This window comes from Fukomys damarensis, unplaced genomic scaffold (genome assembly GCF_012274545.1).
Source record: "Fukomys damarensis isolate Sample0158 unplaced genomic scaffold, DMR_v1.0_HiC HiC_scaffold_26, whole genome shotgun sequence".
In the NCBI taxonomy this organism is placed as follows: Eukaryota; Metazoa; Chordata; class Mammalia; order Rodentia; family Bathyergidae; genus Fukomys; species Fukomys damarensis.
The window spans coordinates 7,571,789-7,592,398 of NW_022900938.1; the positions used below are offsets into that span (position 1 = coordinate 7,571,789).

Below are 20,610 nucleotides of genomic sequence, written 5' to 3' on the forward strand. Positions count from 1 at the left end.
ATATATGCCTTAATCATGAAGTTTTTTTTTTTTTAATCCAAAAGTAACAGAGCCAATCTTTAATCAGAGAAAAATTCTTTCTGCTACGGTAGGATGAAGGCTTCCTGCAGGCTGTTTCTCCTCAGGGTTTCTCAACCTTGGTCTCATGACACCGTGGCCACACAACTCTGCCTCACTGGGGGCTGCTGGGTGCAGTGCAGCACATCTGGGGTTATGAGCATCCTCCATACACCAGCTGCACCTTCCTGCCCCAGCCACGACAACCGAAACTGTCTCCAGGCACTGCCACATTTCTCCATGGCCAAAATCACCCCTTCAGGAAAACTACCACTTTCACTAGAAAGACTGAAAATATCTTAACCACAGGTTGGCCGCTTACATTGTTCAATGCCACGCCTGATGCCCTAATGACCAGCAGCTTCTTCCCACACTCAAGACACTGTCTGGACATTTCACGCCGACATGTTCGTGTACATATGTTTAGATACATTTCCTCACAACGAAAGGCGTTTGCAATGTATCACCTCTTCCCGGTGTGACAACAGCGATAATGAACAGCACAGCCATACAGAGCATGCGACAGGAGTCCCAGCCTAGCGTCTGGCCCTAGTTCCCAAATTGTTTTAAATCCACAATTCATAACATTAAAAAAAAAAAAAAACAAAACAGGCTGTGCCTGCCAGCGCCCTCTGCAAGTCACCCTGGGTCAGTTGAAAACTGACAGTATTAAGAACTTGGGTTCTGGTAAAACGTTCAAATGCCCATGGAAGAGGAGGACAGGGAGGAGGACGAAGGAGGAGGAGGAGAGGGAGGAGGAGGGGAAGGGGGAAGGAGGAAGCAGGAAATGCTTCTGCCTGAGGAACAAGGGGGGAGTCTGAGCCTCTCATTACACCGCTTGGCCCAACTCGGCCTCGTTCTCTTTCAACACCAGTCAGAAGAATGTAAACAGTGAACAGACTCTTCTCGTAGCAGTAAACGTAGCACAACTTGAGAAATAAAGTTGACAGTATCATGTCTATGATAATGTATGGAGAGTCTCCTCACTTTATTAAGTGTTTGTTTTTTTTTCCATTTTTATTTGGCAGATCTAAAGTTCTAGGATCCAGAAATCCAATTCTGCCACTGACTCACCAAACCTAAGAACACCTCCCCCAGGTTATCTTTTGGTCATTCAGCCCAGAAACAAAATTCCTGTGGTGTAAACTGACAGAATCACACAAGTCAGCATAGCAGACAAAGGAATCACACCGGCTTTGGGAAGGAACTGCTTGCACCAACAAAGGGACCTTCTTGAAAAACAGCGAACAGATGACTAACTTCAGGAAAAGGAACTCAGTGGCCTGTTGTACTTACCTGGGGAACAGTGTCCTCAAAGATTAGAAATCCAAGGGTAGTTTTGGGTTCTTAAACACCATCACATAACCCAACACTTGGAATCTTTCTTGGCCCCAAAAGACTCTGAAAATGCTGCATGACCTCTTAATAATAACAAACAATGCACATTCCTATTTTATTTGCAAAACTAATTAGCAGCAGCTGCTACTGACACAGGATTTTCTTTTTCTAACAAAATATTTTACTTATGGAAGTATTCTGCCTTAAAAAAAATAAGTAAAGCAAAACTATTAACTTCTACGTTACTTTAGCTGCTGAAAAAAGAGACAACCATTTTCCTAAGACTCGAAGTAAGCAGCTGCCCACATCTGTCAACTACGCGTCTCTGGAACTGCAGAGAAACTTAGTGCTTTAATACCGTACTTACATGTGAGGGCTCAGTTCATAAAAGTTTCTGTTCCTGTAATCTTCCACTTTCTCTGGAGAATAAATTGGTAGAGACCGATAGGGGTTAACTGATATAACCACACTTCCAATGTATGTCTGTAAAAGAAAGAATAAAACGTACTTGTAACAACACAGCGTGGAAAGTTTAGCATCCCGGAGCTTTAATCTTTTAAAACCAGCACTAGCTCCCTGCCTCACCGTGGAAGTCAGCCTTTCCACCCCCCACCCAGAGCTAACCCACGGGGTCACAGCACCACCCAGAGATGATAGCTCATGGGTCTCCGCGGCAGGCTGAGGCCACACGCCAGTGCAGCAGGACTGCCACAGTTATCGCGGGGGTCTCCGCACAACTTCATCCTGCACCTAATGTGCCAGGATGGGACAACTTCAGTGCACTTTCTGATGGACAGTACATTTAAAATCGATTTTAAATGTAATGTAAAATTTAAATGTCCCTTGACGGATCGGGGCTTCATTATGACACCGGCTAACACTCCTACACTGCAAACCTGAACCCTTTTTACCTTCCTTCCTGTTCCAACCCTAAATGCCTAGCAGCGCAAGTGGCCGTGCTTCAGCTAATTCTGCCCAACGCCTAGCACAGTGCCGCGAGGAAGTCACTGAACTGAAGTGGCTTTTCCTTTGGCGGCTCCGCTTTTCCTTTGCTTCAACGTCATAAAGATAGAAAGGGGAAATAAGCTGCCAACATACTCTGTGTGTAATAACATTTTTCAAAGGAAAAGGCTCGTAAAGAACAAAACAAGTGAGGGATGAGGAAGGGAGGGGCCAACTCCCACTTCCCTACCTGTCCAATGTCACCCAACAAAAGACAGCACTTTTGGAGCAACAAGTTTCTCCAGGGCTGTGACTCCTGAGATTCACGAAAAGAAAATTAACCACAATGGACAATGAGGAAACATCGCAAATGCTCTGCTTGTTATTCTTCCATCGGGTATGACAATTTTAATTAAAGGCTCCCCTAACTTGGAAAAGGAAACAGGCTAATCTTCCACAGGCTTTCTTCCTCTAGGAATACAACCTGCACAAAAGTGGACAAGGCAGCTGTTGGAAAACTCTCCATTCCACACTTATTTCTGAAATTCTACTGTCAGGGCTCAACCTCTCCTGACGAAGAATGAATCCAACTTTTATGATGGCTCCTACTTAGATCTGACTTCCTCAAGAACCTTCCCAACAGTCCCAGCACAACTGGGCAGGTGGCCTGGAGACACCTGGCACTGAGTAAAAGTCTGAGAAATTCTCGCTGGTGCGTCAGAATCCGTCACATTAACAGGAAAATCACTGCTTATTACTTCAGTATCCACTGAGTAAAAGAAATGCCTGCTTTAGTTTTTTAAAAAAAATCTGTACTCGGATTCTTTTTCAGTTAACTTCTTAAATGTGACACTTACTAAAATATATGGATTTGCTGTCTGCAGAGAAACCAGTTACTAAATTGCTTTTTAAAGCCAGACTTCACAATGGCTAAATTCTTGATAAAAATCTGCCTCTGCAGCATTCCTGCATAAAGAACAAACCTTGCTGCCTCAAATTCAAAATCAAAAGCCACATGAACAAGGTGTGACCTTCTTCTTGGTACTTGTGCCTTTTCGTTCCTCCCAGAGCCACCCCACCACCTAGAACGGGACTTGGCCTGCTGATGTCCAATAAATATTTGTCAGTGTGATGACCAATTCTGCAGCGCTAAGAAAGAAGGTGCGAGCCATCACCTCACACAGTTATCCTTGTGCTGAACTGCAACACAAAACGCACGATGTCCAGGGCCCAGGGTTTTGTTAAGCCTCTGTGCCATCTCTAAAGTATCCCTTCGTGGTCGCCTAATTGAAAAACTGGCCATAAAAATTCCTCTCATTCCTGTTCGCGCACACATGCCCTCTTTAACAAGACTGTGCCACTCCTGTCGGGAAGCAGACGGTGGTATTCCTCCATCTCTTGAATCTGGACTGGTCCATGGGACTTGATCTGACCCCAGAGACATCACCAGCGGAGACCCCAGCAGAGGCTCAAGCTCATTCGTGTATTCAGATCTGCTGCCCCAGTCAGAAGCCACAATGCGAACGCGCTCACACCAACCTGCGGAGAAGTCAGGAGCTCAGCCACAGACTGACAGCTGCCAGGCACACGAGTGGGGCCATACAAACCCATCCAGCCCCAGGGAGGTCCCCAGATGCCTACAGCCACCAGTGTGATTCAAGGCGAGACCAGCAGAAAATACACAAAGGCGAACTCAGCCTAAACTGCAACACTGGAGAACTATGAGTCTAGTTCAGGGTTATTGTTCTACACCGTGAATTTTTGGAAGTGGCTTGTTATGAGCACCAGTAACTGATACACCTGCATGGCTCAACAGACTACAGAAGGAGCCCCGTGGGACCAGCCCCATCAATCAAAACAGGTAAGCACTAGAGGAACTTGGCCAGTTCTCCATTACTCTCCAGATGAGTACCCTGACCGCCTAATGGTTTGTCCTCTACCGGAAGCTGCCCTTCCTGTTCAGAGGTTTCTTCCTTAAAGGTTCTATGTGCATTAGCCAAAGACTTAAACATCCGCATGTAGCAGTAGAATAATTCAAATATTCACAGCCACAGTCCTCCTTCCTCTAGGACACAGAAACACATTCCTGATAGCAGCTGGTGGGAGGGGTGGGGCTAAAATTCCACTCCAGTTTTAGACAGCTACTGACTGTACACTCAGGTAACTGCAGCACCAGACTGACCCTTCCCAGGGACCACAGTGATGTGACCACACAGTTTCTTTTTACACCAGCGGACATCTAGACTTAGAAATAACAACACCGTTCTAACCAGCAGCTGTGCACTATTTAAAGTTGGTGTTTTCTTATTGCATCATGTGCTACAATAGATAAGAGCAACGTTTACCATAAAGGAGCCAGCCTGCCATGCCCTGGCCCATCACAGCCTGTAGACCAGCCTCTAGCACTGGAAGGAGAAGAACGGGGGGTGGCTCAACCTTTCTGTACAAGGCACATTCAATTACCAGGTTTGTCTTCCACTTCTCAGGGATGCCTTAAATCACAAAAGTACAAGCATTCCCAATCCAAACTGATCTCCATCTTCCCATTTCAAGTACAGCATCTCTAGAGCTCCAAATCACCTTGTGAGCCACCACAGAGTACTTGAGAGTCCCTATGGGGACCACCTTGAAAACCGACACCTTTCCTGGAGGGTATTACTCAATCTGCAGCCTTCCCTCCCCACATCACAAAGCAGAGCCCAATCTGTAACCAAAGGCCAAGCAGTCTTGACAGTTCTTCCAGAACTCCATCCTCAGGCTGGGGATCAGTACGGGGGATTTTGTGAGGAGACCTCAGGGGACTTAGGAATCCCCGCCTTCAGGGCTCCCAGGACCAGCTTCCCTCCCAAATGCAGCCACTGTGCTGCGCCCCTGTGAATCCATCTTCTGTCCTGCCTTCCCCTATAAACATCCCTGGGTAGTTAACTCTGAAAACATTTTGAAAAGAGAAGAAAAATCTTTCTAGCTTCAGTTGCTTTCATTTTAGCCACATTTCTACTGAACTTGACATACAGGCTATCAGCACACCGCAGAAAAGAGCAGCAAGAGGTGGAAATTGGGGGAGATAAAAGGGGCCACTCTACAGCTGTGTTATTTCCAATGCCTGGTGACTCCTTGTAAGAAATAAATTTTCATCACAATCCATATGTATGCATACTATTTATACAGGCCCATATATACATCTATATAAAATAAAAACTTCATACAGAACCCCAAATACCTTATCTTTCTAGCTTCAGTTGCTTTCATTTTAGCCACATTTCTACTGAACTTGACATACAGGCTATTAGCACACCGCAGAAAAGAGCAGCAAGAGATGGAAATTGGGGGAGATAAAAGGGCCCACTCTACAGCTGTGTTATTTCCAATGCCTGGTGACTCCTTGTAAGAAATAAATTTTCATCACAATCCATATGTATGCATACTATTTATACAGGCCCATATACACATCTATATAAAATAAAAACTTCATACAGAACCCCAAATACCCTTACTACATGTCATGCATTGATATTTTTTGTTCAATTCTATTCATTGTGTTTTGGTTTGCTTTTTTGACAGAGTTTCACTGTGTAGTTCATGCTGGCCTTGAACTGACTATGTAGCCCAAGCTGGCCTAAAACTCATGGCAATCCTCTTGCCTTAGCCTCCTGAGTGCTGGAATTACAGGTGTGTGCCACCATGCCTGGCTTCATTAAAGAATAAAACAAACAAACAAACAAACAAACAAAAAAACTAGTGGTCATAACCCACTACACAGTTTGCATGAGCCATTAATGGAATAAAACTTGCAATTTAGAAAACAGAACAGTGCTCTAAGAGCACTTCCCTTATCCTCTGAAACCTCAGTGAAAGCAATGAAAGATTCTTCAAAAACTAAGGTATCACATGCATGTAAAAGTTTTACACTGCTGATAAAGCAGGCTGAGAACTCTCACAGAGAGAAAACCACAGTCCCTGATATACATGGGAAGGGGGTGTCAAGTAAAGAAGGGATCAAGGTAATTCTAAAACTACAAAAACATTTACAGCAAGATCCAAAAGCTTGCTCACTGCCTCTGCTAGCTCTGAGCGCTTTGTTAGACGGCACTGAGTCAGAACACAACTGTTGTGGTTTATGTCTATAAGTGCTCCTCACACATTTACCAGATGGGGCTTTGGGAAGGTGATCCAGGGATGGGGCTTCTAGCTGGTTCACTGTTAGGAGGCGAGCTAACAGTGGCGTGGCCTGGGAGGGTTCCTTTCCCTGGCTAGATCCTCCCTTCCCTCCCTGCTTCCTGTCCACCCTGCCATGAGCAGCTCTCTTCCACCAGGGCCCTGCCATACTGTCCTGCCTTGGAGCCAGCCCACTGCGGACTGGAACACGAGCCCAAATGAACCTCTTCCTCCCTAAGCTGTGGGTGTCAGGTATTATGTCTCAGGGACACAGAGGTGACTAAGACAACTACATAATAATCAATGGCCAAAATGTGAAAAAGCAGACTGTTTCTGCTAACAAGGATACATCTGATTCATTTGGGGAAGATGTTTAAATACAAAGCTGAATGGTGAAGCACAGCTTTAACATCATGCAAGCCTCAGCCACGTAGAATATTCCTCCACAGTCCAGGATAAACATTAGCACTGTAAACACACACAACAAAATCAAAACAGCATCGCATCACTTATACTGTAGTTCTTCCCAGCTAATATTAAGATCTTTGGAAGCCCTGCAGCCTGAAAGTTGGCATTTCAATTCCTCATGTGAAATCAAAAATAAAATTATAAAATACACATCATGAAATCCTACAAAGACCTATTTTTACCAGATGGCTATCTTGATTTTTGTTTTGGGCAGGTACCAGGGATCGAACTTGGGACCTTGCGCTTATGAGGCAGGTGGCAGAACCACAGGGCTAAATCCCCCGCCTTCTTGATTTTTTTTTTTTTCCAAAGATCAAATTCTTCCAAAAGAGATTTTTGAGGCTTCTGTTTTGCTGGGGCTCCACCGAGGCATCCCATGTGTCTACCTACTGCAGTTCCTTATTTTCTTCAGAATGAGTTCATTTGTTTTACTATCTCCAGAGTTTCTCAAAAACTCATCCCCAAACCGATTGAAGTGCTCGCAATCAATATCCAGTTAAGCACCTGTTTACTGACTCAGCATGAGACAGTGAGGAATTCTCTAACTTCAGGACCCTAACGATGGCACACTATGGGGGACCTGCCCACCTTGCGAATTAGGACAAGGAGCCAAGAATCAGTCCTCTTTCCCTTACAGCACACAATCCAGGCTGTCTGCTGAGAACAGGCCTGGGAAGCTATGGAAAAAGTGAACGCCTCCTTCCAGGATGCTGGTGCCTTTAGCCTTTGCGCAGGAAGTGCTACTCTGCTGGGCAAAGCCTGCCACGGGGCCAACTGAGGAATGCTGCCACCTGAGTGCCTCCTGGGATGAGCAAAAGAAGGAAGAAAGGCACCTTCTCACTACGGGGAAAAGTTTTCATCTCAACAGTAAAGATTTAATCATCAGCAACCCTTAAGGTCAGAGAAATAAATCAGGAAAGTGGCAACATAGCAGCCAATATTTGGTTAACTATCTCATTAAGTTCTAATTATTTAATCTAAAGTGACCTCAACAAACAGTGAAGAAGGTGTGGGTGTCTTCCAAGTCCCAGTGCCCCTCTGAAGCAATTAACAATTCAAATCCAGGATGGGCCAGGACTCAAGCAAAAATAATCCACCACAGAGCTAAACAATCGACCTGAACAATCACACACTGAGTTTAACAAGCAAGCAACACACTTACTAAAGGCCAGTTTCATATAAAACCTCACGTCAGGCACAGTGGGGAACAGAAGAAACCACCTCTCCCGTGGAACCGTGCACTTGAGAAGTTCACGGTATAGATGAGGGACTGAGCCTCCTGACAGTGAAACAAAGCTTAAGAGCTATGCGCTACCCTGACACTGAAGCCGTGAGACAGGCTTCAAGTTCACCGCCTGAACAAGTGCTCTGCTTCCGGAAGAACTGCAGAGGCCCAGGAAACTCTGGGGAAGGCAGAGGACTTGGTGGGTCCAAAGTCTTGGTGGACCTAACTCTGACAAAACAACACCCCCCGAGACGGCACACGGGAGTTCAGGCTTTAGGTCATAGTTAAACCCCTCCTGTGTCTCCTTCAATGTTGGTTAAGGTATGAGTGCCAGGGACTCTTCTCTGTATAAGCCCGTGCACAGAAGCACGATTCTCAACAGCCAACCGGGGCGGGTGACCCCGGGGGTTCAGGGAAAGGTGAACGGATAAACAGCGCAGCAGATACGCAGCACGGAACACGCTCAGTCTGGAGGAGGAAGGAAATTCGGACAGCTGTGGAAAATTAGAGCAAAGCATGGTCAGAGACACAAAGGCCTTCCCAAGCCACGGGGAAAGGGAAGCAGCGGGAGAGGAGGGAGAGAGGGAGACACACAGACAGAAGGAGCTGCAGAGAGGTTGAGCTTTCATCTGAGAGCTGTTTGAAGGTCAAAGTCAGTGTGAAGCCTGGGAGTCAGATGATGAAATAACCGAGCTGGAATCCAGATCACCCTCACTTATATGTACTTAAACCCTTAATCTAGATCCTATCAGTCCTACATCAAATCTACACGGAAAACTATAAACTGTGGCTCCAAATGACCTGGTAACTTTTCACTTCTGTGTGAAGCTGGGCACACTGTATAACTTCTCCACACCGCACTGCCCTCTCACACATAGGAAAAATACTTAATTCCTCCTTCAGCTAACTTTGAGGATTACATGAGATCGTGTGCCGAAGTGCATAACACAACAGCAGACACAGGCGAGCATCCCATCAATACGGCCCGTCGTGAGCACACGCTGGGCTCCACGCGAATTTACTGGCCCCTGCGGAACTGCCAAACTGGGACCCAGCCACCGTGATGGAATGTGTTCCTGCCCTCACTGAATCCATGGGTGCTGTAGTGCCCGTCTTAAAGACTCTTACACAACAGCTACCGTGCACAGGGCCTGAGGAGTTAACTCCGAGGTGTGCACACGAGCTTCGTCTGAAGGAAAGTCATTAAACTTTCTGGGACCCTGGGAACAGGACTAGAGACGAGCTGGGGGGAATCTTCCAAGATGACAAGAAGTTATTCTTATCATGGTAAAGACCGTACCCTCGTCCTGGGTCTTGAGTTTGGTCACAAGACGTTAAAACATCGTGCGCCTTGGTGTTTCTAATTTGTCATCTGTAAGACTTAGCAAATTCCCCTGAAAAGGGGCTTTGTCTTCCCATTTTGTGGTAAGACACACGGTGGTCTACCAAATGCACTGCTTGTGTTTTACAGAGTTCAAAACTGTATAAAACAGCCTAGATGAAAATTACAGATGTAAGATGAATGACAGACTCAGGCATCAATTAGTACATATAGCTTTAAAAATGGAATCACATGTATACCCTGGACGCCCCAGCCTCAGAAGCACATTTACGCTGCACTGGCTGGACAGCATCTGATACTACTTGCACCCCATCTTCTCAGGCAAAGTGCTTAGGGCTCAGGGTTGAAGGGACTTATCCACAGCCCACCTCAGGGTAAAGGCAGAGTTACAGCTCAAACTGCAAAGCTGTAGTGCTACGAGGACTTCGACTCTTCAAGCTCTCGAAATTCACATGCACACACGGAAACACCTGGGAAACCATCACCGAGCTACCAAAGGGGAACCCACGAGAGGGGTCATGAGCCCAGTGCTGACGTCAGAGCGTCCTGTCGCCTGGCCCTGCTTCCACATGCTGCTTCCTCACGTCCTCCGTGGCCAGCAGACGTCCAAGACACCTACACAGCCCAGAGCCCACCAGCATCCTGCCTCTGCTGAGACTCTATCTTCTCAGTTTGCACAAAGCTCTGCTCATCTTTGAACCCAGCCTGTGCCTGACTTCTCTGGCCCACAGAGACACCCAGAAGTTGTGTAAACCACGGCTGCAGGAGACGTCTTTGGGCGCAGCCGTTCTGGTCCAGTCTGAGACACGCCTGCACTGCCATCGAATTATCATCTTTCATTCCTGGGCTGCCAGTCATTTCAGACTATAAATTAAAGAACTATATATGAGCTCCATGCCACACTGAAATACTGGCTAAAAATATCACCCCTGGCAACCTTTATTTTAGAGCAGGATAATATAATACCGTCATATCATCTCAGAAATAAACTCTGCAACAGACAAAGTATTTTCCAAATTCACACCATTCTCCAGACCTAGCAAAGCTCCTTGCCAGGGTGCACAGTGATCCTGACTCAAAGGTATACTGCTTGCCACAAGCCTCGAAAACAACACGATGTGCTTGACTCAAAGTGGTCACACAACAAAAATGAAATCTGTAGGGAAAATGTCAAAGAGAAAAGGAGAGTGGGGGAAAAGAAAAGGGCAGGGAAGGCAGGGAAGGCAGGGAAGAAGACTCTTGCATGGTTTGGAGATGGCCTGAATGGGTCCCCAGCAGCTCCGGGGCTGAAAGTGTGGTGCCAAGTATGGCTGAGTGAGCTGATGAGACTTTTGGGTTCTCACAGGAGTCGGGTTAGTTCCCTGGAGAGAGGGTTGCTCTCACAGTCCCACTGGCACCCTCTCTTAGCAAAGGATCTCACCTGCACATGGCCACGCCCTTCCTGCTACTCTGCCCTGTTAGGACGCAGCCAGGACACCCTTGCCAGGAGGCCAGGACTGAGCTGTTGAGACTGGCCAGACTGAGTCAAATAAATCGCTCTACTCTCTTCCTAAAATACACAGTCCCAGGTATTCTGCTAGAACAACAGAAGATGGTCCAAGCAAATCTAGCTAAAGAAAACCTCAAGGTCTGAAACCTTGAAGAAAAGCCATATTGTATCCCCCCCGATCCTATGTGTCAGACACTAGGCTAAGACCCCCACTCAATTCAACAGGCATCACAATACCTACTTTGTGGACAGAATCACTGCAAGTATTTGCAATCGTTACAGTGGTTGTGAGTGGCCAAGACTCAGACTTAAGTGTCTGCCAAAAGCCCATGCCTTTCCCATGATGCCCAGGTTCTAGCTCACCTCCGCCCCTTCCAAAGTAGAACTGAATGGCTTCTTCTTTCTCCTCTACCTTATGCTCCTCAAGGTGAGAGCCAAGAGCAGCTGTCAATCACCCAAATATAACAGCATCATGCAAACACTTCTCCAAGACCATCTCGCATTATCCAGAGGGCAAGCAGCCCCTTGCTGCCACCTTCCTGTTACTTGCACGCATCAGGACCACATGTGACTTTAGAACCAAATCTTACTAGTTACTTTTCCGTACTGTCGAGTGTTTTTTTTGGGTTTTTTTTTTTTTTTTGAGACTATGTCTCACTGTGTAGTTCAGGTTGGCCTTGAACTCACTATGTAGCCCAGGCTGGCCTCAAACTAACAGTGATCCTCCTGTCTCAGTCTCCCAAGGGCTGGGATTACAGGCGCGCACCACCACGCCCAGCTGAGTGCTAATTTAAGGCACGGCAGGAACATCAATTATCACTTCCATTATTTGTCCAAGTCATCGTGAGACTGCCTTGTTCCAAACCCTACATGTTATTTGACATTTTACATACTAAAAAGGCTTTCATATTAGTGGTAGCATTTAATGCTCATGGAAAACTGTAAAGTGAGAAGGGCTGAACCGAAAAAAAATTGAAAACTGATTGAAAAAACAGGAACTACGGAGCCAGACTCCTGGGGTGTAAATCCCAGCTCCATCTCCTGGCAATGGTGAGACCCTGGACAAGTTACATACATAGCCTTTCTGAGCCACATTTCTAGCGTGTATAAAATGAAGATAATTTAAAACCCAAACCACAAAGGATTAAATGAACCAAAACGTGTACAGTACTTAAACAGCACCTGGTACCAGTAAACACAGAAGCAATGCTCACCGTTACCTGTTGCCAATCAGAGCAGTCTCCCAGCAGCTTAGGGACTTCCACCGGGTCTACAGACAAGAGAGCATCGCCCCTCAGCACCACCACACTGCTCCCAAGAAAGGAGATTCCTGCCAGACCGTAATTCCCTTCCAGCTGAATTCCATGCGTGGCTTATCCAGATTATTTAAATTAATATATGATAAACATAAAAATGTTCCCAGTACTGTACAGAGCTTTCACAGTGAAATTACTCAAGTCAGTAAATAACAAAAAGAAAAATGTGTATCGACTTAGACAATCCAAAGAAGCAGTAATTCTCTGATCACCAAAGGTTTTAGGAAGGCTTGTGAGGGGCGCAAATGATAAACTATGACCCAAAATGACTCTTACTCTGCAAGTGCCCAGGAGATAGACCATGCTCAGAAGTTAGACACAATGTCTACCTTGGGCCTCCTAACTCACTGTTTTGCACCAGCTTTATCTGGCCTTCTGTAGCTGTGTCTCCATTCCCAACACCAGCTGCACTCTGGGAAGCACAGGATATCGAGTTTCCAGGTTTGCCTTCGTGGCCACCTTTCCAAGGAACGGAGACAGCAGGTGCTGCAGAGGGGAGAGGGCTCCCGCAAGACAGGCCCGGGTGGACCCCGAGGGCCTCTGTCACCCTCTCCCCTCCCTGCTTGGCCTGGGAGAGTTGGACATGGCAAGAACGACTGCTGAGCATACTTTGAAAAACCACACACCCTCTCCGGACCGCCAGAACTCCTGGGAAGGGGCCTGGAGCACTAATAAAAGAAAACCACATTGTTATGCCACGTATGCTTGTACTGTTTGAAATTTTTGTTCAAAGGTGTGAATTTTGCTTTTCTTTAAAAAAGCAAGACTTTTTAAAGGAAATTTTTAAATGAAAACAAACAAAAAAAAACGTAGACAACAGCTGGATAGTCAGACTAGCACACACTTAGACTTGGAACTCCACCTCTGATCCACCAACAACTCCCCCTAAGCGTGGACCTGGCTGGAATCTCAGAGGCGATACCTACCTTGCAGTGGGTGAGACCCTGAGAAGAGAGACCTGGCCAGCCAAGCCATGTCCAAACTCCTGATCCGTGCACACAGCAACAAGAGGTATACATTATCCTAAGATGCGAAGGTTCAGGAAAGGAAAATGTAACTTGTTTATGCCAAAAATAAATATTCCCAAGAATATAAGGGATGATCATATGTATAAATGAAGTGTTTTTGAAATTTCAAATAAATGTTATTAAAAATGTTAACCAGTATTACTTTCATTAGCTTTGCAGTATTTAAACCAAATAAACAGTATGAGTGATTCCATTCTTATGAGGATCCTAATTTGCTTATTTCTAAAAATTAAGACAACTTTTACGAGACTTTCAAAGCAGCCACTTTTACATATACAATTAGTTTAACACAAAATCCTAAAAGTGGACTAATTCAGACCTCTGCATTGGGATGATCCTCAACCTAACAATTCAGACAGAAAACAAACTAAATTTAGCACAGTGGGCACCAAAAATACTTCTTGTAAGGGAACAGACACCTTGGTTCTTTCATTTCCAAATCTGTCCTGGGCCTTGTCCTTCCTAAATTGCAGATTTCCTATTCCTGAGCAGAACCGCAGTCCTGACCAGTCATCCTAAAACAGAACGTGTCTGGCTGGGTCTGCACCCAGCCACATGACAATAGACGTCCACACGAAGTCCCACCACCTCTGCCATCCGGCCTGAGAGTGGCCAGTAGAAGGCCTGACAAAGGACAGAAAGCATTCAGAACGGCACCCTCGGGAACGTCACAGCAGCATTTCCCGGCTAGTGACCCTCCAGAGCCTGCCAGGCTGCGGTGCATCCTGTAGCTGCTCCCAGCTTGAACCCACGCTCCACCAAGAGACCAAAGAAAAGCAAACAAAGTCTCTGGCCCCGGTGCCCCCCACCTGGCTCTCCACCCTCTCCAGCCACATGGGCCCAGAGCTCTTCCTGTGCAGACATCTGCGACTGACCCATTTTTAGGGACTTTGCAAGGCCCCAAACAGACAGGGACCAACCCAACTCAGTGCTACTCAAACCACCATGTGACCCTGTAAGCAGAGAACAGGAATTCCAGAGCATGCACTCACTCAAAGGAGGGCTGCACAGACTGCATCACACTAAAATAAGCCATATGCACTGCATTACAGAAGAGGACTCTGAGTTGCTTTTGGAAGCAAAAATGTCAGCAAAACTTTCCTACAACATGCTAACAGACTTCAACTCTGTTGCCCAACCTACTATTCCTTCTGCTGTTAGAAGTTCACCAGCAGAAAACTCCGGGAAGCCCTGTGATCTTTGCTTCCCACCAGGTACATCCTTTTTTTTGTTTGTTCTTTTGTTTTTGAGACAGGGTCTCACTATGTAGTTGAGACTGACCTGGAAGTCACTATGTATCCCAGGCTGGTCTCGAACACACAGTGATCCTCCTGCCTCAGCCTCCCGAATGCTAGGATCATAGGCGTGCACCACCATGCCCAGCTCCCACCAGGTACATCCTTTAGCATGGTACCAGCATCAATGAAGCTGCACTGCACCACCAAACCCATGTGGGGTTCACAGCAGGTGGCCTCCTCAGCACACAGTGCCCTTTCCCTCTTCCTGCTGTGAGGACAGATCTATTCAGCTGGCTCCCCACTCCTGCCCACACAGCCCATCTATTTTAGAAGTTGGCCCACTGGATGGAGGTGGGCACACAAGCCCACAGCCTCCAGGAGCCAACCTCAGGACTCTGGCTGGGAATGAGTCCCCTGTGCTCCCAGACTGCGTGCCTGTGAGCAGGGTGTGGGGAAGCAAAGCCCAGAATGCACCAGCAGCCATGGAGGCCAACGCAGACAGGCAGTAACCAATGCACCAAGTTCTGGAGGGCACCGGAGAGCCACAGGGTCAAACCAATTCTGAAAGCAGAACCACATCTGGCCTAGCAGATATCAAGCAAATAAATCTTGTTGTTGAAATCAGGTTGGGCTGGGTGTTTGCCACTTGCAATCCACACCGCCTAACACAACCTGATGTCCTGACCTGATTTTAAAAGTCTCTTCCCACCTTGAGTTTCAGGTTCAGTGCGGCAGGATCACTGGGAGCCCCCCGCCCAAGTCAGCCGGCTGTACATCCACAGAACACGCAGGGCTGTGACCGCAGTCGAGTGGCAAATCCCACCCCCAGGAGGGGACCATGACACAAGGACAGGCTCTCATTTCTTGACGTGGGGGAGAGGGAGGGGAAAGGCAGGCAGATGGCACCAAGGAGCATGAGAGTTCCAAGACCCACGGTCAGCTCTCCGGAGGCCGGGGCTGCTGAACCTGTGGCCGCAGGCAGGCTTTAAAAGTCTCAGTGAAGGCTGGGGATTTAGCTCAGCGGTTTGGTGGCCTGCCTTGCAAGCGCAAGGACCCGAGTTCAATCCCCGGTATACAAAAAAAAAAAAGTCTCAGTGAAGTATCGCAGTTCACAGACTGGCCTGAATCATCCCAGAGGGGCACTCAAAGGAAAAAACAAAGCTGTGAGACTTTAAAAGATTATTTTCCTAACTGTATCTACATTTTCTGAGAAAGAACCTTAAAAAGAGAAGCAAAGTACGAGCCAGTGAAACGTTGCTTGTCTTATGAGCGTGGCTTTGGGTTAGGCTCCACTAAAAAAAAAAGTCTCAGTGAAGTATCGCAGTTCACAGACTGGCCTGAATCATCCCAGAGGGGCACTCAAAGTAGAAAACAAAGCTGTGAGACTTTAAAAGATTATTTTCCTAACTGTATCTACATTTTCTGAGAAAGAACCTTAAAAAAAGAAGCAAAGTACAAGCCAGTGAAACGTTGCTTGTCTTATGAGCGTGGCTTTGGGTATTAGGCTCCACAACTGGGCAGCAGCTCACCAACAAAAGCAAAGCGAGAATGTTATAAAGAAAAAGAGCCAGAAATAGGTTTCCTAAGGGTGAGACACGTGACGTTTGGGGCTGGAGAGCATGGTAATCAAATTTATCATGCAGTGTTTTAATAATTACCAAGGAACGTATGCTTAGTCCTACAATACAGAGGTCTCAAGAGCATTCTCCCTGTCCCCACATCTTCTCCTACCCTACCACAGGGCCCAAAGCTAACATGCCTTTCTCTCCATACAGTCAGAAATCCTCTCATTTAAGAAAATACAGTCAGTCTACAGACATCACACTACAATATGCTTTAAAAAAACAAAAAGCTAAAAATAGAGAATGCTTCCCCCAACACAACGTCTGTTTAAAGTTAACAAAATATGGCCAGGGATTATTTAGCTCAGTGGTGCCACTGCCTGCCTTGCAAGCACAAGGACCCGAGTTCGATCCCCGGTACCAAAAATAAATAAAGTTAACTAAATGAAGGCACGCATCTTGTGCATAGAGCTGTGCCCCAGGACCGTGGAAAACATTCATCACTATCAATACCTGGAAGCTAAAGTTAATTTTCTGCTTTTGTTTTATAACCACAAAGGGCATTCCAAAAATAGTTTAGAAAATAAAATTATGGAGGGCTGAAACCCAGACAGTTTGTCTGCTGAAGACTCATGAGTGTTACCACTTGGCATTTTGTTAAAAGGGGGATTGTTTTATTTTCAGTGGCCACAACAAATCAGGTACTGAAACGCACCTAATGTTCCACTCCCCATGCTATTTTCAATTCCTCTAAAAGTGAATTGTGCCTCTTAGAGCCAAAAAGAAAACTGATCGACGTTATGATATAATCAATTCCTCCTATCTCCATCTCGGAGCCCCAGATTTAAAGGCTGCCTTTTATTTGATATCAGACCACACTTTCAATTAGAGCTGCACAAGCATCAGGCTTCCCCACCTGAAATCAGAACCTCTACCCAGGGAGAGAAGGTGACACCAGGCCTTGGTGCCAAACCAAACAGTACCTCTTCCATTTGCAGCTCTGCAGCTTCTCCTCTTCCATTTGGATCGGCATTTTAAGTAACCTCTCAACTGTAACTACACCTCAGTCTACTATGCAGTTAGCAAATTACTATTCCGAAAAAAGCACTCACACGTCTCCTGCTATTATCAACCTCCCTCACCTCCAACACTCGCCCCTTGTCGGGAAGGAAGGAAAAGTTTAATTCCCATACGACAGCTACTACGCAGTGAGCACGTTCATTACCCAAAGTTCTTCTCGAAACGCGCTTGGCGCCTTGGTCTGAGAGCCTGTGTGCCTGGAAAATCAGGGTGTTGAGAGCCAATCACCAACTCAGTGGAACAGCAAGTGGAGCCTTCAGGAGGGGCTCTGATAAAAACGGGTGCACAGAGCAGTCCCCCTCCACCACAGCACACGATAAGACGGCATTTATGGAGCAGACACTGGATTCACCAGCCCCTTCATTTTGAAATTCCCACAGAACTGTGAGAAGTAAATTTCTGCTGTTTCCAAGCTACCTAATGTATGATATTCTGCCATAGAAGCCTACATGAACTAAGACAACTGGACATGGAGAAGAGAAAGGTACCGTGATGGAAAATAATACAACTTATAACTGTGCACATGCTGTTTAAAATATATTAGTTCCATGGAAGTTATATATGTTCGCCTATTTGTTATCATGTTACAGTCTTTTATTTCTTTATATTTCCTCCCCAAATTGACAGAAAAACGAAGCTTGAACCAGGCTTCCTCTGAATCCAGTTCCTCTCTATGCACAGATGAACATTTTTCGAAGAAGGAAAGAAAACTCGGGGCAAGACAAAAAACTGTTGAAACTGCTTCCATCCCATCCTTCCTGTTCCCTTCTCTGGAGCCAATATGGGTAACCAAGGCGTTTCCTTCACTGAGTTAATACGTACTTTTACCTCCCCAAGTGCAAGGGCTGTGTTTTATTTCAACTCCTAAAGGCTACATGTAACTGTATTTTTTTATTCATGCTCTAGAAGACTTGCCAAAGTAAATACTATGAAATCCTTTACAAAGGAATTTTGCAACGAAGGGTCTCTCATTGTATATATTAACACAATTGCACTGCCGTATCCTTTGAGAGCATGCCCAGCCCAAAGGCTCCAGGGACCAAGCACATATTCTTATCTGATAAAATAGCCCCCCCCATGACACATGTCAAGAAGGTTCACGTCTTTTTGGAAAGTTCATTGTCTTGAATTTTAATGAGTAGCTTTTCTCAATGATTAGACTTGGCTAATCATATGCAGACATGCAAAACGATATTTGTGGACTGCAAAACTCTGAATGATGTTCTTCCAACGGCAGGAACTAAAAGTCTTCCCTTCCTTTCCAGAGCAAGACTGTGCCTTGGGAAAAAGGGGTCAGCAAACACTCAAAACTCTATGAGGGATAAACAAGTCTCTAAGGAAAAGAGGGAAAGAAAAAAGAGTGTGAGGTAAAAAGCCTGCTGTCTGCCACAAAACATGAAGCCTAAACACCACAAGTGGTCTCCCCTAGACTCACATAAATCTCATTGTGGTCGAAGCGCTTCTTGAGGTTGTTGATGAAGGTCTCCTCGTTGAGAGGTTCCAGGAGAACCATATCTCCGACTCCTATCATGTTGTCCAGAAGTGACGTTTTCACCTCCATCTTGGCCATGGTCTGCAGCTGGCAGAGAGAAGGAAAGGAATAGGTTTAGATGAGGGACACGTTCAGATGGGTTCTTGGCACCACTGGAAAAATGACCCTCGCTGCCTCACAAAATGTCATAACCTCTGCTCCCGCAACCCAGGTCAGAAGCCTTGGACTTGATGCAGCTGTTCCACTGGCCAAGCGATAGCCAAACTGAACCTAATTCCCACTCCACCTTCCCAAGCAAAGTCCATGTGCAGAAAGAGCAGCTAGAAAACCACGTCTCCGTGTTCTTTCAATCATTTGCTCTCCCCAAAGGAGCCCAACCCGCCCTTCTCTTGGGCCAAGCAAACCAAAGTCACACCTGAACTGTGAACCTCCTTCCTGGGGGATGACAACCACCAGCACTGCACGACGAAATTTCCCCAAGAAATACTGTTTGCAAAATGCTGCTGCTAACACTTACCCTGGTCACCCACCAGCCAGGAAGCAGACACACTATTCCAAGGAACGTGACATGCTCGAATTAATTCAATCCTCACAATAACTCTACAAGGTAGGCATTGAAATCTGCGTCAGGAAATTGAAGCTCACAGACATTAAGAACCTTACTTTTGATTAATTAAAAGATTTCCTCATATTGTGTTGTTAAAGAACCACATCACCGCACGAAACATTGCATTCATGGAAAGAAATTTCATTCCACACACTCAAAACTAACTTAGAAAACACAACCAATTGTACATGCTTCCAATCATATAACATAACCTGCCAGGAGAGACTTCTGTATTTTTAAACCTCATTCCAACAGACATGCCACCATATCAGCAAAATCAAGTGGGCAGACAGGCAATGATTGTCCAGAAACATTACAGCTTCCCTTTGGCTCGATGGGAAAGACTTACGGAGGGGAAGGAAACAGGCACACTTCAACGGCCACATCCTGCCCCCACTCCTAACATACACGGCACGGGGAACACTAAATCCCCCGCGCTCTCAAGCTGACTGCCGCGGGAGTACTGTGTTCTGTCAAGATCTGAACACAGAGCATGCACAGAGCACGTGGTGCATGAGTTTTGTGCATGTGCTCATCTGTGGTACTTTTCCTAAAGTCACCAGGATACAGAAATAAACTCACCTGGGCCATCCTGAATGTGAGCAACACAGAAGACAGGTCTACATAACTTCTGTCTGAATGCCACAGAACACTCACACACACTCACAAAGGCACAAGCGCACAGCCCTGGCAGTGGGTGGAAAGAGCGCCTGTCCCACAGGGAGGCTGGTCTGCTTGCTCAAGTCTTAGCGACTTACGCAGATGTCTTCTCTTCCCGTCTAGGACACCCAGCAGGTCTCACAGAGGCAACAGAAATGACATTTAGTTGGAAGGTCTCAAAGAAAACTGGAAAGGAGTAGGTAAGAAATTCAGTGTTATTTGTGGCTAGCAATTCTCAATTCTTATGAAGCCACAAACATATCTTTCATTTCTGATCAGACTGAAAAAAAAAAATTTTTTTTTTTTGCTCTGGGAAACCAGAAAAGAAGACTGAAATGAAACCAAAAGATTCACCAACAAACAAGAACCACCAAGAGAAAAGTATTTAACATTCAAAAGAAAGGGAGGAATTATTTATTTCATTATTTTTTAAAATTTCATGCCAACTACACCTGGAATAAATAGTTTCAGACATCACTAACACACAACAGTGCTGTCCCAAAGAACAGTTGTGTTTTGAAGCAGGCCACGCTCTGTTTTGGAACAAAGCAGGTGTGGGTGGGAGGCACCTGCTGTGTTCTGGGGCTGGAGCAGAAGCCTGGAAACAGCTG

The 20,610-nt window shown here is 46.0% G+C and overlaps 1 protein-coding gene across 6 annotated transcripts in view; it reads right to left on the reverse strand.

The window, feature by feature from the left end:
- Myo1b (myosin IB) overlaps positions 1 to 20,610 on the reverse strand; it is a 136,306-nt gene that overhangs the window by 103,802 nt on the left and 11,894 nt on the right. For all 6 annotated transcript variants that reach the window (XM_010636876.3, XM_010636874.3, XM_010636878.3 and 3 more), the window contains exons 2-3: positions 18,676 to 18,819; positions 1,763 to 1,878 (exon numbers count right to left, since the gene is read on the reverse strand). In XM_010636876.3, the coding sequence (XP_010635178.1) occupies positions 1,763 to 1,878; positions 18,676 to 18,819 (260 nt within the window). The remainder of the gene's footprint in view (positions 1 to 1,762; positions 1,879 to 18,675; positions 18,820 to 20,610) is intronic.